The 21,654-nt window shown below is 46.6% G+C and overlaps 11 protein-coding genes across 11 annotated transcripts; 5 read left to right on the top strand and 6 right to left on the bottom strand.

The window, feature by feature from the left end:
* The first annotated feature begins 243 nt into the window (after positions 1–243).
* EDB82DRAFT_9221 (uncharacterized protein) lies at positions 244–1,862 on the top strand. The gene is made up of 2 exons (XM_065610074.1): positions 244–1,597; positions 1,688–1,862. Exon 1 carries the CDS (start codon positions 383–385, stop codon positions 1,460–1,462), a length of 1,080 nt encoding a protein of 359 aa, XP_065465328.1. The 5' UTR covers positions 244–382; the 3' UTR covers positions 1,463–1,597; positions 1,688–1,862.
* A 549-nt stretch (positions 1,863–2,411) lies between these two features.
* EDB82DRAFT_9208 (uncharacterized protein) lies at positions 2,412–3,130 on the bottom strand. The gene is made up of 2 exons (XM_025732014.2): positions 2,615–3,130; positions 2,412–2,563 (listed from the first exon to the last, which is right to left on the bottom strand). The coding sequence occupies exon 1, from the start codon at positions 3,089–3,091 to the stop codon at positions 2,711–2,713; it is 381 nt and encodes a 126-aa protein (XP_025590982.2). The 5' UTR covers positions 3,092–3,130; the 3' UTR covers positions 2,412–2,563; positions 2,615–2,710.
* A 176-nt stretch (positions 3,131–3,306) lies between these two features.
* On the bottom strand, positions 3,307–4,504 carry EDB82DRAFT_9203 (uncharacterized protein). The gene has a single exon (XM_025732015.2). The coding sequence runs from the start codon at positions 4,264–4,266 to the stop codon at positions 3,625–3,627; it is 642 nt and encodes a 213-aa protein (XP_025590983.1). The 5' UTR covers positions 4,267–4,504; the 3' UTR covers positions 3,307–3,624.
* Positions 4,505–6,494: 1,990 nt separating this feature from the next.
* On the top strand, positions 6,495–8,963 carry EDB82DRAFT_9184 (uncharacterized protein). Its single transcript, XM_025732016.2, has 3 exons — positions 6,495–6,717; positions 6,793–8,739; positions 8,797–8,963. Exons 1-2 carry the CDS (start codon positions 6,634–6,636, stop codon positions 8,701–8,703), a joined length of 1,995 nt encoding a protein of 664 aa, XP_025590984.2. The 5' UTR covers positions 6,495–6,633; the 3' UTR covers positions 8,704–8,739; positions 8,797–8,963.
* On the bottom strand, positions 8,752–10,028 carry EDB82DRAFT_482928 (uncharacterized protein). Its single transcript, XM_065608202.1, has 2 exons — positions 9,171–10,028; positions 8,752–9,109 (listed from the first exon to the last, which is right to left on the bottom strand). The coding sequence occupies exons 1-2, from the start codon at positions 9,848–9,850 to the stop codon at positions 8,803–8,805; spliced, it is 987 nt and encodes a 328-aa protein (XP_065465327.1). The 5' UTR covers positions 9,851–10,028; the 3' UTR covers positions 8,752–8,802.
* Positions 10,029–10,166: 138 nt separating this feature from the next.
* Positions 10,167–12,365, bottom strand: EDB82DRAFT_9158 (general substrate transporter). The gene is made up of 6 exons (XM_025732018.2): positions 11,867–12,365; positions 11,150–11,812; positions 10,958–11,100; positions 10,730–10,905; positions 10,602–10,677; positions 10,167–10,552 (listed from the first exon to the last, which is right to left on the bottom strand). The coding sequence occupies exons 1-6, from the start codon at positions 12,042–12,044 to the stop codon at positions 10,310–10,312; spliced, it is 1,479 nt and encodes a 492-aa protein (XP_025590986.1). The 5' UTR covers positions 12,045–12,365; the 3' UTR covers positions 10,167–10,309.
* Positions 12,366–12,451: 86 nt separating this feature from the next.
* Positions 12,452–13,541, top strand: EDB82DRAFT_519267 (uncharacterized protein; the record flags this gene model as incomplete). The annotated part of the gene is made up of 6 exons (XM_025732019.1): positions 12,452–12,519; positions 12,575–13,048; positions 13,102–13,159; positions 13,205–13,257; positions 13,308–13,430; positions 13,481–13,541. 6 exons carry the CDS (start codon positions 12,452–12,454, stop codon positions 13,539–13,541), a joined length of 837 nt encoding a protein of 278 aa, XP_025590987.1.
* A 151-nt stretch (positions 13,542–13,692) lies between these two features.
* EDB82DRAFT_9077 (uncharacterized protein) lies at positions 13,693–16,445 on the top strand. The gene is made up of 6 exons (XM_025732021.2): positions 13,693–13,956; positions 14,013–14,546; positions 14,607–15,043; positions 15,094–15,353; positions 15,400–15,756; positions 15,816–16,445. The coding sequence occupies exons 1-6, from the start codon at positions 13,871–13,873 to the stop codon at positions 16,281–16,283; spliced, it is 2,142 nt and encodes a 713-aa protein (XP_025590988.1). The 5' UTR covers positions 13,693–13,870; the 3' UTR covers positions 16,284–16,445.
* Positions 16,149–17,501, top strand: EDB82DRAFT_9103 (uncharacterized protein). The gene has a single exon (XM_025732022.2). It carries the CDS (start codon positions 16,608–16,610, stop codon positions 17,442–17,444), a length of 837 nt encoding a protein of 278 aa, XP_025590989.1. The 5' UTR covers positions 16,149–16,607; the 3' UTR covers positions 17,445–17,501.
* On the bottom strand, positions 17,502–19,315 carry EDB82DRAFT_9072 (heterokaryon incompatibility protein-domain-containing protein). The gene has a single exon (XM_025732023.2). The coding sequence runs from the start codon at positions 19,188–19,190 to the stop codon at positions 17,559–17,561; it is 1,632 nt and encodes a 543-aa protein (XP_025590990.1). The 5' UTR covers positions 19,191–19,315; the 3' UTR covers positions 17,502–17,558.
* Positions 19,316–20,805, bottom strand: EDB82DRAFT_9080 (uncharacterized protein). Its single transcript, XM_025732024.2, has one exon. It carries the CDS (start codon positions 20,443–20,445, stop codon positions 19,441–19,443), a length of 1,005 nt encoding a protein of 334 aa, XP_025590991.1. The 5' UTR covers positions 20,446–20,805; the 3' UTR covers positions 19,316–19,440.
* Positions 20,806–21,654: the final 849 nt, after the last annotated feature.

Below are 21,654 nucleotides of genomic sequence, written 5' to 3'. Positions count from 1 at the left end.
GCTAGAGATCTGGGGTAGCCGAGAAAGTTGGAGAGCCTGGCGGCCGTGGGCTCCAGAGCTGCCTGGTGCATACGGGCTTGCTGAAGAAACTCCTTCGAGATCATCGTTGAGCACACAAGACTTACAGAGATTGACTCGAAAGGGAATCGACTTGTGGGACTTCTTTGACTTCGAGATCAACGATGCCCAAGAAGATTTGCAATCAGGCAGTGATGCATATCTTAAACTACTCCTCGTCGCATCATGCCCTCGACTCCACAGTGTCCGATTTGTCAACCGACCGGACGATATCTTGTCAAGTCTCTTATGGATTGAAAGAACTATCCAACGGAGCAAGAGCCCTGGCGGTATATGGCCACCGGGCTTTCAGTCGATACAGAATATGGCGGTTGGTGTTCCAATAGGCTTGTCCCCCGATGAAGAAGAACAAGAAGTGGTACATGGTTCCATCCTTGCAACGCTTTTACACCTCCCACGTCTTAAGAACCTGTACATCTGCGGAGCTTTCCAAAGCCAAGACTCGGAGGAGGAAGAAGAAGAAGAAGAAGAAGACGAGGATTTCGAATTCTGCGAAGCGTATAGGTTTCCCATCTCCACATCAAGTGTCGAATGCCTCTTTCTCGATAGCCCCTCCGATCTTTCCGAAGAATTTTACGACGCCCTTGCCAGCGCACCAAAAGATCTGGACACGCTCGTTATCCGGGCCCGGAGTTCGACTATACGTCAAACCGACGAAATTGGCACGCTCGTAACCGCCCTATCCTACGAGAGCCGGCACCTAAAGCGGCTAATCACTTATAACGGCACAGGAATTCGTGTCAACGGGGTCTTTTCACATCTCCCTTCTGACTTCAAGGCTTTTGAGGCCATGACGCATTTCAGCATAGCAGCTATTGACATCGAAGAGGGGGGTTACGGGATAAGCGGCAACCCGGCTATAGACAATTTGCAAGACGCAGAGTATCAACAAGCCTTTCCGCCTAATATGGAGGCAATTTATGTCTGGGGACACACTAAATTTCAAGACTATGAAATTGACCCATGTGAAAATCTCGATTTCTTGCTCGCGCGACTCATCGAGTCAGGCGATTACAAGGATCTCAAAGTCATCTACGTCGAGCACGTGGAAAGAATGCATGGGGATATGACCAATGAAGCCTTTGCCGTCGAAACGGGACGGATTACTTTCCCAGAGACTCTCACTGCCGGACGAGACGCCGGTGTGTACGTCTGCACGCTCATGAACAGAGAGGATGGAGGTTATTGGAAGAACTTTCCTGCCAGGCCTGATCGTTTCGACCTCAAAACTGGTCCTTGCGGAGAAAGGTCGGCGGATTGGAGTCTGAACCTTTATACAGGCGAATGGGGCCCGGACTGTAAGGGATGTGGAGACTGTGACGAAAGCCTGGCGGTCTATCCTTCTGAGATGTGGGAGAAGATGAAGAATGGAGTCGCGGCATAAGAAAAGAGAACAGGAGAGGACAGGACCTTTACGCCGCCGATTGTCGAAACCTCTTCCCTCCTTCTCACCTTTCCCCCTGACACCGACCTCAGAATATTGGAAACGTCAGCCGGTGAAAGCGAAAGGGACGAACTAGTAAGTTGGTTTATGCTACTTAGATCATAATTCTTAGGATATATATTTTTACACTCTAAGACTTATAAGGCTAACTTTTTTGCTCCTTAGCAGTTGCCCTTCAAAGATCGTGGCACAAAGCACAACGATGAGGCTGTCACAGCCCATATTTACGAGTACACTACCCGGATCCATAGAGGCTGATCTAAATAGCAAAACGAATGAAGAAGGGAAACTGACTCGCTGATTTCATCTCACATGATTCCTGTGGCTGATTTCCATGATGCCATGAGGGCCGTTACGAATGTACTGATATGCTATACAGAACGTTTCAGCGCAAAGAGCAATGAACTGCCGCAAAAAGAGAATATAAGCACAACTTCTCCATGACAAATGTCAACATAGATCGACAGCCCATTTGTCTGGGTATAAAAATGACCCTACTAACATGGCTACGATCTACCAGATAAACAATCTATGCTGCCTTATCAGCATTCGGATGTCACCAGCGAGCAATACCAAGAACCGCCCCAGCAGGGCAATGGTATAACACCAGAGAACCATCAAAATGGTCCCTAACAGGTGTGTTGTGGAATCTGGGGAAACCTAGTGCGTATGTCAGTGACGAGCAAAGATTGGCTTCATAAGTATTATCGAACAAAAATAAGTAGTCTAAGATGTATGGCCTGAGTATCATAAATTAACCTCCTGGTTTCGTCTCTTATGCTTCTAGCAGCCAACCTTTCTGATACCCTGAGGATGTGTTATATCTTGAAGTTCGACAATTTTGGAGAAGGTTCACGATGTTTCCCCCGGACGTTGCCAGATTCGGGCCTCGCCAGCCTCCCAATCTGGCTGGAACATCTAACCGGCTTCGAGATGTCGTTGGATACTCGTTTGGCGAGCTTGGTGTCTTGCAGGCCTGAAACAAGGAGACTAAACTCCATAATGGGAGCAACTACTCCCAATAGTCATGACCAGGTCCAGCTAACCAAGGTTCAGTACTGTATCACCCCAAACTTCATCCAAGAAACTCACTCTTCCCCTCCTTTCCCTCAGTGATCCCCATGCCGCGCGTCCGACGCGTCGTCCTCATCTTTCTTCACAAACTTCGTCCTCCCACCTCTACCAGCCTCAAACAAACCCCATCCCCCTCTTCCACCACTCCCCCAATCCCCTCTCCTCCATGAACTTTGCAAACTCCTTCACCTCCCCCGTCTCGTCAAACCCCGTCCTCCTCACCCCCACCACACTTCTCTCCGATGGCACAGGCGCCGGCTTCGCAATGCAACGGAAATCTTTGTACCGCAGAGCCTGCACCGCGGAAACCCACTCCGTCAGTCCCGCCTCGTCGCGCGCTTCGGCAAACATTATTCCCGGTGAGCCGCCGCTCCGCACGAGAAGCCAGTCTACGTTGAGCTGCTGGGCTGCGCGGCGGACGCGCGAGAGCTTTTTGCGGGATGTTATGTGGTGAGTTCTTATTAGGCAGTTGAATAGTGATTGGGTTTGTGACATGGTAGTAAAGTGTTTTTGGGAGTTGAAGATTGAGAGAGTCAGTTGGCTACCCAAATGAGACGTCATGATAATAGACATCTTGATCAAACTTTTGTGGATCCCATTGGCTACGAGTCTACAACTACAACCACAATGAATAACAACCAGCTGCGTTAAAACATGTAAAGGCCTTAGGGTATATTGGCCTCCAGAGGCATAGAAAACAAAACTAGTAGGTCAGTTTATGCTCTTTAGATCGATTCCTTAGGCTGCTTATTTTTATACCCTAAACCTTCAGGGCAGGCCATCTCTTCTGTTACCCACCAGGGTAGTTACGTCCAACATTTAAGAAACAACTCACAAGCACACCTTATCCAGATGTTTAGTTATAACAAATTATTAATTTTAGACTGGGTATGCATATATAATCTATAAATTACTTGAAAAAGTGCATCGTGCACCGGATATCATATAACAAAAATTGACACAAAAAAATAGACCAACGCTTCACCCATCAATCGTAGAACGGTAGATCTTTCGTCACATCATCCCAATTAAGCAGCCATCATGAAGCCAGCGACACCTGCAGCGGCGGCCGCAGCAAACTTGCTGATACCGCGAGCAAAGCCGGCGTCGTTAACAGCGGTGGGCAGGGTGATGGGAGTATAGTTGGGGAATGCAGTCTCGATATTGACAGTCTTGGTGGTGCTAGCAGCAGTGAAAATGATGGTGCCAAGAACAGAGCACTCTGAGCCGCCCAGCTCCTTGTTGATCTCGTCAAGATCATCCTGACTGGCGCAATTCTGGACAAACTTGACCAAATCGTCACCTTTGTCCATCTCCCAATTGACCAAGGTGGTGTAGTAGCTCATCAAGTCAGATGAGATTGAAGAAGGGACCTCCAGAGTGCAGGAATCGCGTGGGGTTTCGGCAGCGTTGAGATAGTTTCTGAGACTGCCTGTGGGAGTGGGAAAGGTTCGTAGGATGGAAGTAGCTGAGCTTTGGCATTTATCATTCGAGTCGCGAGCAAAGAGGGCGTTGATGCTGCGCTTGTTGGGAGTGAAGTTGGGGACTTGGTTTGTGACGTGAAGAGTCTGGAAGATGTGAACGACGTCGACGTGCTTGACATCACGAGTAGAAACGCTCGCAGCAGCAGCGGCGGTAGCGCCGAGGATACTGAGGTACTTGGTCTGCATATTTGCAAGTGAGTTTGTAGTGGATAAACTTGTGTGTGAAGTTGTGATGTTTCTGAGAGATGATGATGGAAGAACTTGAAGCGGGAACACAGGGTCTACTTATACTATGTGATGCCTGGTGTTTGCAATGTCACGATCGACAGAAAACAGAGTCACACCGTGGGGTCAATCTTTCTAGACCCTCTGCGGCTGCCTATCAACCCACTCTGAGGCATTGTCGAACAGCTCACTTGCTGGCCAACACGAGGGAAATGAGACTCTGTGAGGCACAGCGACCCGAAAAAGCCTAACGAGGTAAGCAATCGAGATCGTATCCCTGCAGGGACAAATCCTAGCAAGGCTGAGCGGAGGCGGAAACGGAACGAAGGATGAGTCTAATTGCCAAACTGGGGTCCTGTGTATCCACCACAAAGCCTTAATCTAACCGATGTTTGGCTGTATTGGATAGATTGTATGGATGGATTTATGTAGGAAATATGTTTTTGTCAGATTTCAAGCGCTACCATGTGCGATGGAAGGAAAATAGAAGCCTAGTTGTCTGTCTAATCGGTAGGTGGCGTACTTTAGAGTCTAGGTCTAGTCTGTAGCCGCCTGGTAAGGCTCAAGTGACAACTGTCTAGGGGCCCACTAGCCTAAAAAGACCTAAAATACCCAGCTCAACTGGGCTGAGTCTCATCCCTGTCACCAATATCACTGTCACTTGATCGTTAAGATAAGATAAGACAGATTGTTGCCTTGCGATCAAATCCATACATTCGTGATCGACTTGATGACTTCATTTAACGCCAAGTTATGACTTCATCCACAAGGCGCAAGGGTTCAGCCATAGTTTGGTAGCCTGATATTGCACGATCAACGGCAAAGTAACCACCAAACTACCTCGCTTATGCCTTTCTTTAATGCTGGCGGTTAATTGCAATCGAAGCATTCTTCACAGGCATCTGTAGTGACAGTCATAGCGTTGCAGTACGAACTGCCTAATCGGGAATTCAGTGCGAACACTCAACGTAAAGACAACACACGGAACAATGGTATTGCCAATGACCGACCACAGTTGGCATCAATATTTCAACTACTGTTCCTTCTATGGGTAAAACTACTGTTTAGTTCCTCTCTTATCTACTAAACTACCCACCTTGGAGATAGGTAAGTGTGCTATCAACAAACCATTCATGGCTGCTAATATACCTATATCTTCGGCCTTTACACACGGAAACGTAATAGAATGAGCATTCTCACAATGGCGACGCAGCATAGGAAGCACTCTTGAGTTAAGCAACGGAGATAACTCAGGGAATATAGCCATCATATACACCAGACTCCCACCACTCTGAGTGCATCTGATGACTTGAAAATGCACACTTTCACGAAGCGATTTGTAAAGCAAAGACGTGTAATTGATAAATAGCTATAGATAAGTGCTACGCTTATAATAGTAAGTTCTCTGATGGATGACGCTGTGGGCAGTTGTGACTGAGTGAGTACTGGCTATGCAATGGGCTCAGCAACTCGTAATTCTAAACGTCGCGACACACATAATGAATAATGAACGAGTAACACAAGGGCTTCCTAGAGACTCTTGATGATCTGCATGAAAGTGAATTGGAGAAGTAAATGCCGGCTAGAGATGCTCATCTAAAAGCTGGGTGCGCGTCATCATGGTTACTCACAGCCAAGTTGAAAACATCTAAATAATGACATGAGAACGACATTATATAAGCCAGGAGATTCAAACTTGGAGGTAGACGAAAACTCCTTACAATCTGACTTGATAAAGCTTAGTACCTATCCATCCGGAATTTATCGAACAAGGACAAGGGGGATACAGAAAGGTGCTCAGGCGATTCTATCTTTTCAGCATATCTATATTTTGATAGGAACATACAATTCTTAGGTAGTGATCCTGTTGGGAGGAAATTAGAGCTCTGTGTGTGAGATCCTGTTTTGCACGTGAACCAACCATAGTTGTATAGAAAGCAATCCTGGAACCGTGAATTTGGTTTTGGAGCTGCCACAACAACAGGACATTATCATGGCGGTCAACTCGCAACTTTTATTCCAGCATTAATTTTCTATTCTGACGAATGAAAATCATTCTTCCTTTTCTTCGACCAGGGCGAATTGGTTTTGAGGCCGCTCATTGGGTCTCACTTGCAGCCACCAACAGCTTTTTACAGGGTTTACAGGAAATGCAGTCGATACCTCAAATATGGGCGAAAAAGAAGTCACGACCGCAAAGCGATTCTACATAAAATGACAGCCCAATTCGCGACCCGTCTGACTATCTTTCTTCATCTTCATTTTTATATCCATTAGCATTTTTATGCGAAACTTGTTAAACTCGGTTATTTTCCAAGTCATCAATTCATGTCTGACCAAATTGACGAATCGACGCAACATGCTGCTGGTGACTCGCCGGACGCTACAGCACCTGCCAAGCCTTCGCTCAGGGTGAGTCGGCCATATTTCCTATGCCATTTGTACTTGATAAGAACGGCATTCCACTAACAATATTACTACCACTAGGTCCTAGAGCCAGGTTTATCGAGTCGGCAAGAAGACTTAGACAATGGCCCCTTGCTACTGGCCTTGGGCGATGGCCTTGAAGATCCGGTTATACCCTATCCAGGGCTGGATCTGGTTTCTCAATACCCTGGTCATCGTCGACTAGAAGGAATTGAATTGCCTTTCATGCCCCTCAGGCGATTGGAGGTATTGGATATGGGCCCTGAGAGTTTGCCGTCAGTTTCACAATCAGGAACATCGCTCTCTGTGCCGCTTGAAGGTTCAGTCGTCTGGGGCAGAGGTGTCTTTTCATTCTCCCAATCTTACGAGTTTTCGTGGCAAAAGGAATCTGGCCTTTGCTTCGGTGGAGAGCCATTTGGAGTCGCAAGAACACCAGATGATAGGTTCTCCAAAGTCGATCTAGGCTCCGAACGTGTCTTGTCAGAACCACACGAGCCTACAGCAAGTTTGATGAACCAGGATTCTCGGGATGGCCTACTCCCCTCTCTAAGTATGGCTGGTATAGGCAGTTCTATGGAGGACTTAAGTCCTGCGATATTGCATGGGGACCTTGAGCTAGAGTCTACGACGAGTTCCGTTTCGAGCAGCACCGCCAGCTCTTCGGGAACAATAGACTTCGATGCCATCGCAGAACCTTCTGATCCACAGCTAGTGAGGGCTATGCAAAGCTACGCAGAGTGGGCGGTAGAACTGCTCATGGATGACTTTTACAGGTCATGTGCACCACAAGCATCAAAAGCCCGGGCTACGAGAGCATCGGAGAATGTCACCGGATCTGCCTTGGACAATGTGGAGGGCAAAAGAAGGGGCGTCAACGGAAGATCCAGGGTCGAACCGAAGTCTGGCAAACGCAAAGCAGTGGGTGGCGATGAGGAAAGTGAAGATGAGGGTGCTCAGGACAAGAAGAGAAAGCCATCTGTCACTGAAGAGAGCCTGCGTTGGGCTTGTCCGTATGTCAAATGGAGGCCGATGAATTACCATTGCAAGAACAGTCCTACACAACTCAGAGTTATTAAGGAACATATCGCAAATGTTCATTGGAAAGAACACTGTGATAGGTGTTGGCGTTGGTGCTCAACGAGTGAGGAGAAGGCGGCACATCGGTTTTGTCAAGTTAAATCTGGCCCTCCACCTGGGTTTATGACAAAGGAAATGAAATTCGAGATATTTGAGAAAAAACCTAGTGGTTTGTCTCACGAGAAACAATGGTTCAGGTTCTACGAAATTCTCTTTTCCGGAGAATCTCAAGGCTTCAGTCCTTACGTCAATAAGGCAATGGGTAATTTTATGGACCTGGTGGAAGTTTTCTTTCGCGGTCCACAGGCTCGGAAGATCCGTGATGAAGTGATCTCAGAATCACAATTCGAAGGACCCGAGTGCGAACAAGCCATCAAGATGATATGTGATGAGTATCTTAAACGAATGTGCCGAGATTATGATCTCAAAAACGATCTTCTTTGTACACCGGCCTTGCGCGAAACGCAAGTCATCGAGAATACCCAGTACAGCCAGGTCGATGCTGCTGGTATGGACAAAGAAATCACAGAGTGCGAGCCTTTGTATCACGCATCCCCATCGTCTCCTAAAGCAACACCCATCTCTCACCAATTTTGTGGGTCGAAACCTGCAGAAATTGCTATGTTTGATCAAAATACTTCTGCAGGCGATCGAACTCTTGAAAACAACAATTTCAGTACTTTGGCTAGCCCAGCTGAGTTTCAGGGTCCTGTGGGTAGCGTTAAACCGCGAGATTCGGAAGACTATCTATGGGAGAACTCTGACAGTGCTTCTCCTGGCTATTTCGAAGATGCTTGGTTTAGTAACTCTCAGATGGATAGAGACTACCAGGAAACCATTCTAAATGGACGGGATTGGGTCGGGAACGAGTTGTTGCCAGAACAAGCTTGGTGAATGTTTTGCATTCGTATCTCACGGTTTATCTAGTTTATAATATGTATTAGAAATTGATAAAATTGAATTGTATGGAACGATTTTATGCTATACCTGTTCTTAAATATTGAGTAAAGCTCCCTTCACGCCACTGCCAAGCTGTGCTCGCCACATTTTGCTTTCATTAAGCATGAAAAGTTCGCCGTTTATGCCGAAGCAAAAGTTTGCAACGCCGCCCTCGATAAGAATCTTGCCTAGTAATATTCCACCTGGCGACCAGATACTGACTCCATCACCACAGCCACTGTAGACGTTGCCGCTTGTATCACACTTGATTCCATCGGGTACGCCAACATCAGCCATGGCGAAAAGCCTTCGGTTGGAGAGAAACGGTTGGCCTGAGTAGTGCATTACGTCAAAGGCATATCTAATGACTCTACTGTTAGTAAATTGGGACCAAGAATTATGGTAAGCACTGTTCGACTTACATGTTTGACACGCGCGAATCATCGGTTGATCCATCGCCGTGTATCCAGTCCGTATCAGTGATATAAACAATCTTCTCATCAGGACTAAAGCAGATACCATTCGGCCTTCCAAATCCATCTGCAATCGCCCTTATAGATTCATCGCTGGAATCATATCGATAGACTTGGCATGGCAATCTTGGTTTAGGGCGTATACCTTGTTCATATCCATAGATAGGATCAGTGAACCAGATAGACCCATCAGAGTGGGCAACCACATCATTGACAGAGTTGAAATCTCTTCCATGGAACGAACTGATAAGAGTCGAGCAGCGATACGGGGGCGCAGATTCCATAAAGACAAGGCCACCAGGCTCATCCAATGTGCCTTGCGAACAAAAGAGAATACCGCCTTTGTAGTTCACGCCTCCGTTGGCCATGGGCACAGCCGGTGCATCGATCTCCTCACAGCCAAGGAACGCCCCATCGGGAGAAAGGTCGACTTTACTTATCTGGATTTTCCGCTGTCCAGTTTGTGGATCACTGTATTGGTTGCTCGTGATGAAGATGGAATTGTGCTCGGGAATAAAGACGCCCGCTTCGTGGGCGAAGGGGTAGTCATGATTCTCGTGCAGAAGGTCCAGTTTTGGAGAGGTACCGAAGATGGCTTGCCCATCATTATGATATGCTTTGAATGCCATTGTGCAATGTCTGTAATAAAATATAGCTGGTTCAGTTTCAAGGATGTAAACGTTAAACTTGATATTTTTCGGGAGAAATACGACAATAATATGGCTGGTGGTCGAAGCTCATAATCACTGGTTGCGGCGAAGAGCTGCCGTCGGTCATCGGGCTTTGGTGTTACAGTTTAGACTAAATAATGCGGCTTATATTACCCCTCAGCGGCAAATGCGTGCCGGGAACCGATCACTGAGAAGTCACATAATATCTCAATCGCCGGGCCCATAAGAAGATATGACGTTTACTATCGAGCGGTGCCCCGTGCGAGTTTTTGTCCATTGCACAAATTATCGGCATGAACTGTTGCGCGTCGAAATAGTATATGTGTTCAGATACACTAATTGAGATGAGACTATATCTTACTAAAAATAAATACAAATAATTTGAGAAATTCTCGATTTAAAGGATCCAAAACTCATCTAGGCAGTACCATCTCGATCCACAGACTCCAACATAACTACAGTGCCGTGGCTCTTCTCATCCAGTGTCCTGGCAATGTCCTCGCCACCGAAAAGATGGTCAACGTCCTCCAACTCCAAACCCTTGGTCTCAGGGAAGAATAGGAAGATGAGAGGAACCCAGAGAGCGTTCAGTACTGCAAAGATGATATAGGTTCTCCAGCCAATGTTGTTGATTGAGATGGGAGTGATTTGTACAATCATCTGGAAACGAGTTAGTACGAGCCATCTCTTGTTGGAGTAGAAAGCTTACGTAGTTGAAGATCCAGTTGGCGGCTGTAGAAATAGACGAACCACGTTGTCGCAGGCGAAGGGGCAAGATCTCGGAGCTAGACTGTGTTAGTGAAGGTTTTAATTTTGTGTTTCAGTATCAAAACATACGGGTAGACCCAAACAGTAGCCTGGAAACCGATAGTAAATGCTCCTTGGAAGATGAAAAGCATTGCTGCTGCTGCAATTCCTGAAGCATGCGCCGAGGCTGTGTTATTCTCCACTTGATAAATCAGTCCAGCTTGGACAGCCATAGTGGCAGCCATGAGACTGATCATGGATAGTAGCTACGGTGCTGTCAGCTAGAGTAATTATTGGGAATTGAGTGTCCGTGCTTACCAGAGGCCTACGTCCAATGCGATCGATCAAAAACCATGGAATAAAAGATGCGACAAAGAACCATGTCTGTAGGAAACCTGACATGAGAGCTGACATGTGAGCAGAGAAGCCAACACTCTTCTCAAACAAAGTACTCGAATAGTCTAGGATCGTCAGTATACTATTACAGTATCAAAACCAAAGAAAACTTACAAATGATAGCGTTGATGCCACCCAATTGCTGGAAGGATTGTATGGCGCACGCCAAAATGAGTCTCTTGCGAGACTTGATACTATCTTCCTTGAGAAGGTCTTTCCAAGAACCAGAGCCAATCGACGTCTCATAGGCGACAGTTTGAGTGATGACACTATGGAGGACCCGCACGTCAGGGTCATCGACAGAAGTACCCTGGATTCGAGCGAGGACTTGAAGACACTCCTCTGGTCTGTCATGTGCTGCCAGCCAACGTGGTGTCTCGGGGATGATGGTCAAGAGGCAGATCATGACAATGATGGGGACACATTGGAGGATAACGGGGACACGCCAGGCGTAGCTTCCTTGGTGAGAAGACAGAGCATAGTCTATCCAATAGACAAGAAAGATACCAAAGTTGAGAGTTGAGAGCTGGGCACAGACGTAGATTCCTCTGCTGGACTTGGGACTGAACTCTGCCTGCATAACAGGGACAGTCGAGTTGATGGTACCAAGCCCAAGACCCGAAACTATTCGGCCGACAATCATCATAGCTCGGTTATAAGAAGAAGCCTGAAGGACAGCACCAATAATCAAGACGATGCAGCCGATAAGGATTGAGCGACGACGACCGAGCTTTTCGCCCCAGATGGCTGCAAAGATGGCACCAAAGAAACATCCAACTAAGGAGTCCAATGTAAGTAAATATCATCAATGTTTTTGGGAGACCAACATACTTTCAAAAATTGCAACAATGACACCAATCATATCGGCATCAGGATCATCAAATGTGTCCTTGAAGGCTGAAGTGTTGACAAGACCACCCATGAGGCCATTATCATAACCGATGAGCATAAAGCCCAGCGATGTCAAGACACTGACGGTCAAGATGAGGCTTTGACCTTGCAACTCCATGTTGGCGGTCAATGATTACTTCAATGCACCAGAGTTGTAACAGAGAGGATGAGGCTTCAGTGTTGAATCTTGGAGATGCTAGATATTGAGACGAACAGCCAAGCAAGAGGCATGATGGGTTAATAAAGACATCTTGATAGTTTAGCGTTATCTGGGGTCCCCATGTTTCCTAGTTTGATGCTGCGGGGAAGGTTTGACGTTCTCCAGAATCGATCAGACGAGAAGAGACGTTCTAGACTCGAATCATTTGCCGTCGGTGTTTGAAACGGCGTTTGGAGTTGCCGATGGCGGTCAATGCATGGTTTTCGGATAGTCGGCGGAGCTAGGTCTTCAAGGTTAGCGTTTCCTATAAGACGTCAGTGTTGATGATTAAAGAAACATGTTGCAGATTGTAGGAACGAACAAAGATGATGCTTCGATTACAGCCAGTCGACAACAATATCAAAGGCCGATTGGCTTTGGTGACGGGCTCAAGGTGTGTCGTGATCCATTGAGAAACAAAGTATGATGAATTCAACTGACATCTATAGTGGCGGAATAGGTTCCGCTGTAGCCAGAGTCCTTGCTTCTGAAGGTTGCGATATCGCCATTCACTATTCTTCCAACAAAGACAAGGCAGACAAGCTCGCACAAGAGCTAACAAAAACCTACCCATCACAGTTGTTTGTAACGGTACAAGCAGATCTCTCACACAGGGAATCAACAAGATCCCTTGTACCAAATTTACTCAGCCAAGACGTTGTATCATCCAAGCACAAAGCGGTTTCGATTTTGGTAGCAAATGCAGGACTGGGACGACGAATCCGCGATGTAGCAGATATAGACGAGGATGACTGGGATGAGATGATGGAGATCAACAGCCGAAGCCAGTTTGTTGTTACGAAGGCTTGTATCGAAGGTATGAGGAAGCAAGGATGGGGACGAGTGATTCTGGTCGGAAGTATCGCTGCGAGAGGGAGCGGGCTTAATGGATGTCACTATGCGGCTTCTAAAGGAGCACTTAGGTAAGTCGGACCTGAAAGCTGCCATATTTGGCTGTACTGACAGAATTTCAAAGTTCGATGGGTCACAATCTGGCTACTTTGCTGGCACCCGAAAGCATCACAGTAAACACTGTAAGTTGTTTCATGTCTTTCGATGGCCCAAGTCTGACCGTATAGGTTTCTCCAGCCATGATCGGCTCTACTGGGATGATACCACCTCCAAAATCTGAGTATGTCTTGATTCCTCACAGGTGTCACGGTAGCTAATCTCTGATCACAGGACTTGGGAGAAAGGATGTGATCTGGAAGACCTCAAGGAAACGGACCCCGGACTTGCCATTGCTGCTTCTATACCGGTTCATCGATTGGGGTGTCCCGATGAAGTTTGTAACGTGATAATCATGTAAGTCTGCTTTGTGTGAGTGTGCTGAAGTTTACTAATTCCTTTGATAGGCTGGCAAAGAGCGGATACCTGACTGGGCAGGACATATTACTTAGCGGTGGTTTGAAATAGATACCTAAACAATACAGAAGCAGGGATATCTAGAATGTGGCAGGGCTAATGATCGTGATATTGAGTTCCGTAATTCATGAATTTGGAGCAATTGCCGATTACCCGAAAATGGCGGAACATTCCGTCGTCGTTCACGTACCTTCCTCCTTGTGACTTTGGCGCTTGGACTACCGAACGTTAGTTCAAAGTCTATCTCCTGCCTATACTTATCTTGGCAAAGATGGAATCAAACATCATTACCCTCAGGTAAAGGCAGGTGCCGGTCTTTTGGTTCAAATGCCGCGTGTTCCTTCTGTCTTCGGTGTTTGACTTCCCTTATTGCAACGACAATGACTCCACCAGCGCCAGCAGACACCGACAAGAGAGTTTCGAGAGCGTGCATCAGTTGCAGATCTCGAAAGACGCGTTGCGATCTGTAAGTCACGCCTTGCTAATTCATTACATCGTTATTGTTAACTTACCATTGTATAGTGATTCTACCGGTATACCTGGAGATCCTCCATGCCGTCGGTGCATTGAGAAACACCAAGAATGTGTTCTCGCAACTTCACGTCGAGGCGGACGTCGCATCAAAGGCCAGCGTCTTAGTCACCGTCAACCTTCCAACGAATCTCATCAAACCTTGGAAACCGGAACGACTAGACAAATGGACACGCCCTCAGGTTCCCACGCCCAAAGACCTCGAGACACGGAGGAACCCACTGAATGGCTGTCTTCGCACCTTGGATCAAACTCAGATGACGAAGAAGAGGAAGGACGTGACGCTGTGCAACTCCAGGGTCATTTCACATCTTCAGATCTTCTCAACCCCTCGGACGCACTTGATCTGTTGGCCCATGTCGCCGATATGGAACCCGAGAGACATAGTAACGACCAAGCACGAGAGGCAGATGGACAGGCCGAAGGTTCGGGAAACGTCACAGGTGCACCTCAAGGCGTTTGCAACTACCCACCTATAGAATCTGGGGCACTGACACTCTCAGAGGTATCGTTTCTGATTGAGCAGTGAGTCGACACAACCATGACAATGTTGGGCATGTACAGGGCTAACAAATGTGATTCTAGATATCATGACAATTTTCACATCTTCTTCCCCATTGCCTACAGCGTCATTTTCGACTACACCCGCCTCCTCGAATCACTAGAGGAAGAGCAATACCTTATCACAGCTATCTTAACCGTCGCTACGAAGGATGACCCCTCTTGGTCCAAAGCGCACACTGCATGCGCCCGATATATGGAGAGTCAAATCTCAAAGTTGATATATACTGGCTCAACAACCGTCGGTGCAGTGGAAGCACTGTTGATACTTGCCGAATGGGCTCCTCAGCCACTGGAGGAAAATCTCATGATTGGATGCGGAAAAGAAGATCAAGGATCATGGATGCTTGTGGGCGTTGCTATCCGTCTCGCATATCTCCAAAACTTGGAGCAAACTGGACTGACGCAGCGAGGTGAAGATGTGACTCAGGATTTGAGTAGGAAAAGGATAGCTTGGGCAGGTAAGATACGGGTCAAGGCCTATACAATTAAAGATCTAACATCGTACTAGCTTGCTACATGAGTGATCGTCAAGTGTCGATCCGGCTCGGCAAAGGGTTCTGGTCTCGTGGTCCAGGCCCATCCGTCAATCTGCGGGCTGCCGACTTCCCGTATCTTCAGACACAAACATTGGGCAATGATAACCTAGCTCTGCTTTTCCAAGCACACCTTGAAATAACCCAACTTTTTAGCAATGCGCATGATATTCTCTACTCCTCAACCAGCCACAGGGAGCAACTATATACAGGAGGGGAGTACGTGCGATACATAGTGAGATCTCCCGCCATACGACCTGACTTCAATACTGACTATCCAGGATGACTTCTCGGCTGTTCTTCGTAGGTGGAAGCTATCATGGGGCGGACTCAGCTTCGTACCTCGTGTCAAAGCGTCTCTGATGTTGTCTTATGATTTTCTTCGCCTTTATATCAATGCTTTTGCATTCCAAGCCAATCTGAACCGCATCGTCCGTCGTCAAAGGAAGAGACCAGCCGGGCCTCTGTTTTCAGAACTTGCTGCTGCACCGGATGCAAGATTTATCTATGAGTCGATCGACGCTGCGAATTCAATACTTTGCACCATCAACAGCTTCATTGATCCGGTCAAAGTTTTCAAATACATGCCTCTAAAGTTTTATCTCTATGTCATTTATGCCGCCGTATTTCTATTCAAGGTACGAGAAAGAGAGTTCTTCCCTGCCTCCATGGCATACTAACAATCCCTTGCCCATAGGCCATCTTCGCTGGAGCTATCAAACCATCGGAAGCACGCGGCGTTCGCCGAGCTATATATGAAACCATATCCCGTCTACAGAAAACCTCGGATAATCAACAGGGTCTTGGTCAACGTTACGCGCGGTCACTTAAGCTTCTTTGGTTGAAAATGTTGGGAAGATCTAGATCGCAAGCTGCAAGGGCCGAGGAACCCTCTGACTCTATTGTCTCGATCAACCGAGGAGCCCACCAAGTTCAAATGGATCAAAGTGAACCAACACCAAGCTCTGATCCTTTCAACAGCTTCTCATGGAAGGACCTCCACTCTCTAGGGGAGTTCATATCCAATGACGGGACATCACTTTTCAATGATAATTTCATCATCAGCCCGGAGCAAGATTCGATACAAGGGATCGAGGGACTTGATCATATGGGTGGCAATTTCTTTTATTCTGGATCACTGGGTGAGAACGATATCATATTCTAATATTTGACTTGGCCAAATTATAACAAAGACTTTGATTCGTTTGCTTCGACTTCGGCCTCTGGGGACATTTGACTAGCCACCGGGTCAAACGGAGTGACAAGTGACGCTCCGACCAGTCAGGCAGGACCTTTGACGATTATACCCTCTCGCTGGTCAAAGAAGTCTAGTGCTTATATCAGATTTCCAAAAAGACCGACGGGTTGATGACAGAGTTGTCAATAAGCCGTAAAAAAAAATTGGCTATATTAAGTGGGTGCAATCTGGCCACACGGCGAACCACAATAATACAACGATTTACCAACAATTTGACAAACTACGATTCAAATGGCTTCTTCTCAGAGTAAGGATCTTCCCTCTTCCTCGTACTTCTCTGCGTTTGCAGCAAATTATGTTCAGCAAACTGGAAGAAGCACACGCCGTGTCTTTGAGGAATCATTCGAAGAGATCCAGGCTTCCAAGCCCATCAACAAAGACTCTGTGGTGCATGACAATGCTGCTGGGCCTGGAATAGCTGCTTCAGTTATTCTTGAAAAGCTGTCTACTAAGGATGTTCCTAAGATGCTAGTGACGGACAATGTGCCGCCTATGGTCCAGGGGGCTCAAGATTCTTTCACGTCTTGGCCCCAGGTAGAATCAAAGATCCTTGATTCACTCAACCTAGAGGGTATTTTAGACGATTATTTCACACACAATATCCTCAACTTTAGCGTCTTCACTCTCGCTGAGCCCTTAAAGGGTCTGAAGGAAATGCACCGCACGCTCAAGCTAGATGGTCTAGCTGTCATATCATGCTGGAGGCGCTTTGCCGCTGGCCAACTTATTCACGCCGCCCAAGCCATTGTGAGACCTGACCTGCCTCCTCTAAAGATGCCTCACCCTGAGTTCTTGGAACCAGGCGTGCTGGAAAAAACAACAGCCGAAGCTGGTTTTGATTCTGCCAAGTTTAAGCTCTTAGAGAAGAGTATTGTCGTCAGTGGACCTGAACTTGACGACGGGTTGAAGAAGTTTATTCTTGGACCTTTGATGGCACCTGCTCGGGCTGGGTTCACGGAAGATGACGAGAAGAAGTGGCCTGAAGCTGTTGATGAGGTTATCAAGAAGGAGGTTGAGACTTATGGAGGAGTCAAGTTTGATGGATGGGTTCTTCTGGCTCAGAAGTAAGCAACCGGGTTCACTCGGGTTTGGCAACTCGAAAGCGCATAACTATCAACAGGTTTCTTTTGGTCTCTATATATACTTATTATTTAAAGTTGCCATTCAATGTAATATCGATTCTCATTCCTGTTGAATTATTTGATCTCGAAGTACTATTTTGACCACCGCCTCTCCATTGATAATACTCAAAGTCTTTTCACAATAGATCTTTGCGATTCCAGACCGAATACCACTCTCCCACACAGTTTCTGGTCTGTGCAAGTCTTCAGGTTCAGAAAGGATGGCCAAACGTGAGGTTAAACCCTCGATGTCATCTTTGCTTACGATCCATCCTATCGTTAAGAAGGACATGTTTCGCAACTTGGGTGTGTTTTCAAATGCTAGCTTCGCATAAAAGAGCTCGTCCTGGGAAGGGTAGAAACTGAAGGATTTATCATCCCAGCTCTTTGAGCCTGATGCTTCAAGAATGGTGAGGAGCATAGTTCCCAGAGCACAACCAAGAATCACTCTACTCGGTTTCTGCCGGTCGTGTAGAGGCGATTCATGGTTTATAAAGTTTTGCACGTAGATATGGCTCGGCTTGATGTAGAGTGTATCCACCGATTCAGCCTCGGTGATCATCTGCTCATCCGAATTAATGCGAGCAAACTGACCTTCCTGGTTCAGTCTTCCAAGTCTGATACCATACCAAACATCCTTTCTCGGATTTGATCTATGGCTCACGTCCAAGATGGCGTAAACTTCATCAGGGGCCTTTCGGCTCTTGATAAGTCGTACTTGTAAGTGCAGACCCTTGTTCGTCATCTCATAGGGCATATCGACGTGTTTAGATGATAGGCCTTGGCAATAATGACTGGAGAAATTTCTGGGCGATGGTGCGAGGAGGCCGCTGAAGGTAGGGGTTGGTGAATTTGGCTCCGAACGCCATGCAAAGAGCGTATGATCTGGTTGTCGCTTGATAATCTCCTCTTGAAGACGTATAAAAGCTTTATTTCCTTCTCCGTACAAAAGCGGCATCTGAACATCAAAGAGTCCCAGTAGACAGTATGCTTGATCCTCAGTACGTGTTGTCTCGCGTCTTGACGCCCACGACATCCTTGTAGCAACTGAAAAAGAAGCCAAATCTCCAGTGAAGAAAACCTGGTCTGGAATTCCGGTAATCTGAGAGACTTGACCTGGAATATTGCTCCGCTCAGGTAGGAAAGGATTCAGCTGAAGTTCCACAGCCGAAGACTTGCGAAGAAAACCGTTGACGAAATGCTGACTGTAGTGACTCTCCGAGATGGACCCGATTCTCGTCCAGTTCACATCGTAGAATTGCCGGACTCGCGGGGCCACAAGCTCTTGTAGTGTCCATCCCCGGGTGAACCATCTTGCATTCTTGAAAGAATCATCTCTTCCATTCGAGCCTTCAAGATGAACGACATCATCGAGGTAAATGTAACAAACCGCCGAGTTTCTATACCAAGCAAACATGGAGTTGATAGCTTCTGAAAGCTCTGCGCTGCTAGACTTGTCGATACAGCAGGTATCTACCCAACAATATTGTAGTTTATCTCTTTTGGCTTGTTCGGCGCATAGTTCGATTTTCTTGAAGCCTTTCTTGAGTTTGATGTCTGATAAACAGCTTTGCATCTCGTGAAAGAGGACTTCGTCGCTTTGAGGACCCCATGTGTGTGATAGAATTGCATATTGGGGGATATTGCCGTGGAATTCTTCGAGTTCGTATGTTGAGACGTTGATGAGATACATACTGTAGTTTGATAAAGAAGGAAGGTGGATGATATTTGTGAGTGGGGAGTTGTAGTGGAGGTGATTTAATTCGGGTAAGACGACAGTTGGTAGAAGAGCTTGTTATTGGCTGTGAGCAGTTGGTATGTAACATGGGAATATCAAGACTTTCATGTCAGCATCTCTCAAAACAGGATAAAGACTACTGATTATATAACTAGATATGATTACCAGATTTCAAGTGATTTCGTTAAAATGAATAAACAAATATTCATCGCCCTCGAAGAAAAGGTGTCAAAACTTCCTTGGTGTGATCAACGACTCTCTTCTGTGCCGTCTCTCGTAAGATGCCAACCGTCTTTGAATTCAGGGTGCAATCACATTTACTGGTGACAAGAAACAGTCCGGTCTCCTTTTCTCCATGAGAATTAACTCCGGTTTGTCCCCTCCATGTCGTGCCTCTCCCTCCAAACGCAGCACTCGTGCTTTGGAACAAATGTCTCTGTCCAGATTCTTCATCACTAAATGAAAGAATCGCAATCAGTGGTTCAAGAAGAAGCCAGATGATCCAAGCAAGAATCGTGTCAGGATCTAAACCCCTTCTGACGTTGCCGGTGTTGACCCAGCCAGGATAAGAATGAAGAAAGGTGACATTCGAGTTTTCGTTGGCTAGCTGTTCTAGAAATAGAGTGCTCATGGCTGCGGCCTGTGTATGAGCTGCAACAAAATTGAAATTCCCTGGCCTCTTGAGGTCGATGTCGTCGAGTCGTACAGGTGAGCGTTCCATACCACCAGCCAAAACGCTGATGACTCTAGGATTTTCAGCTGCATTTAAAAGAGGAAGCAAATGTAGAACAAACAACATGCGCGAGTAATATCTCAGAGTTTGAGAGATGTCAAAGCCCTCAGATGTATCTTTCCGGTCTGTAAAAGGTGCGTAGCCCGTTGAGAGAAAGAGCAGATCAACGCTCTTCTCTTTGCTTTTGATGACCTCGCACACTTTCTTTGTGTCGGAGAGAAGCGATACTTCGCCTTGGACCCAGATGATTTCAGCTTTGGGATTTACAGCATGCATCTCCTGTATAAAAGTCTCTGTACGCTGTTGAGCGCTCTCTCTGCCGACGAGATAGACTCTGATACTAGTTCCTTTTGCGATCAAGGCTTGGAGGGTGAATTTGCCAATGCCGGATGTACCGCCGGCAAAGACGGCGGTGCGCGGGGCTGTAGCATCGTTGATGAGGGCGTTGGAGGTTTGGATATCTTTGAACGAGACCATTATCACTGAAGCTAAAGAGATGTTGTATTACGCTTCAAGATAGTGGGTTGTGGCGTAAATGATATTGAAATATTGGTATTAGATACGGACCGGCTGATAAAAAGCACCCCGGAGCGTTGCATTCCAGGCAGATTATGTTGGTCGTCATGTCGCACTACCATCAATAGATTCAATTCTAGAACGCTTTTGGTCAAAGAGGCTTGCGTCAGGGCTCAAGAGTGGCTAGACCAGACTAGAGAGAGTAGGGGGTAATTATTTCGTCTCCTATCTAGTCAAACTCTACTACATGTAAATGAACAGCTGACCTGAGGGTTCGCATTCTAAATATTACTATTCGCGAATCTCACCTTATAAGCACAAGCACAGCCTGGATCGCATTCGCGGATCGAGTATAAGCCTTGGCTCGGGGTCTGCGGCCGGTAAAAGAGGAGTAATAGCCCGCTAATCAGCTTGAATTGGTGCATTGGGCGAGCTAAGCCACCACTAACATCGGACTGCGCGGACTGATGATCATGACGATCAATTGATTGCGACGACAATTTATACAGATATTTTATATATAAGTAGGTGATGACAATGGATTATGTCTGTTTTAATCAGTTCAGCTACAATCTCAACCCTACTATATACTGCATCATGTCGTGTATCACAAGCCGCATCAAAACCTTCCTATTGGGATCTCCCCTGCCAAACTCACCCAGTCAATACAACTATCCATCTGAAAAGAATACACAATCTTATCACCTACAGACTAAAGATGCTACCCCTCCACCTCCACCATACTCTTCAAACCCAACCTGTGATCAATCACCACCCAATCTATTCATTCTAGAGTTTCAACCACCTTCACAACAGAGTTACCGAGTCTCCCGACCAGACAGTAACGGCCAACGATTCATCTACCGTCACAGTACCTGAGAGGATAACTCTATTTTAAACTCTGTGCTGCTGCCGTAACTTTGTCTTATACCGAAAACGCCCCGAGTTATGCCTGTGGATACTCTACTGGACAAGCATTAGACAAGGACATGGGATGATAGAGACCAACAGTAACTGACAGGTGGAGAGACGAGGGGAAATGCTGAAACTCGGAGGAACAGTCAATCTCGTTTGAGGATTAGAGTGATCGTCGTGCAACCTGACTAGACAAGGGAATAGATTAGTTACATGGTACTATACGTACGTCAGCAAAACAGGGCTGAAAGTTTC

This window comes from Fusarium venenatum (assembly GCF_020744135.1).
Source record: "Fusarium venenatum strain MPI-CAGE-CH-0201 chromosome Unknown EDB82scaffold_1, whole genome shotgun sequence".
NCBI classification, from domain to species: domain Eukaryota; kingdom Fungi; phylum Ascomycota; class Sordariomycetes; order Hypocreales; family Nectriaceae; genus Fusarium; species Fusarium venenatum.
Note: the sequence above shows the minus strand (reverse complement) of the source record. Positions and strands in the feature narration are given on the sequence as shown.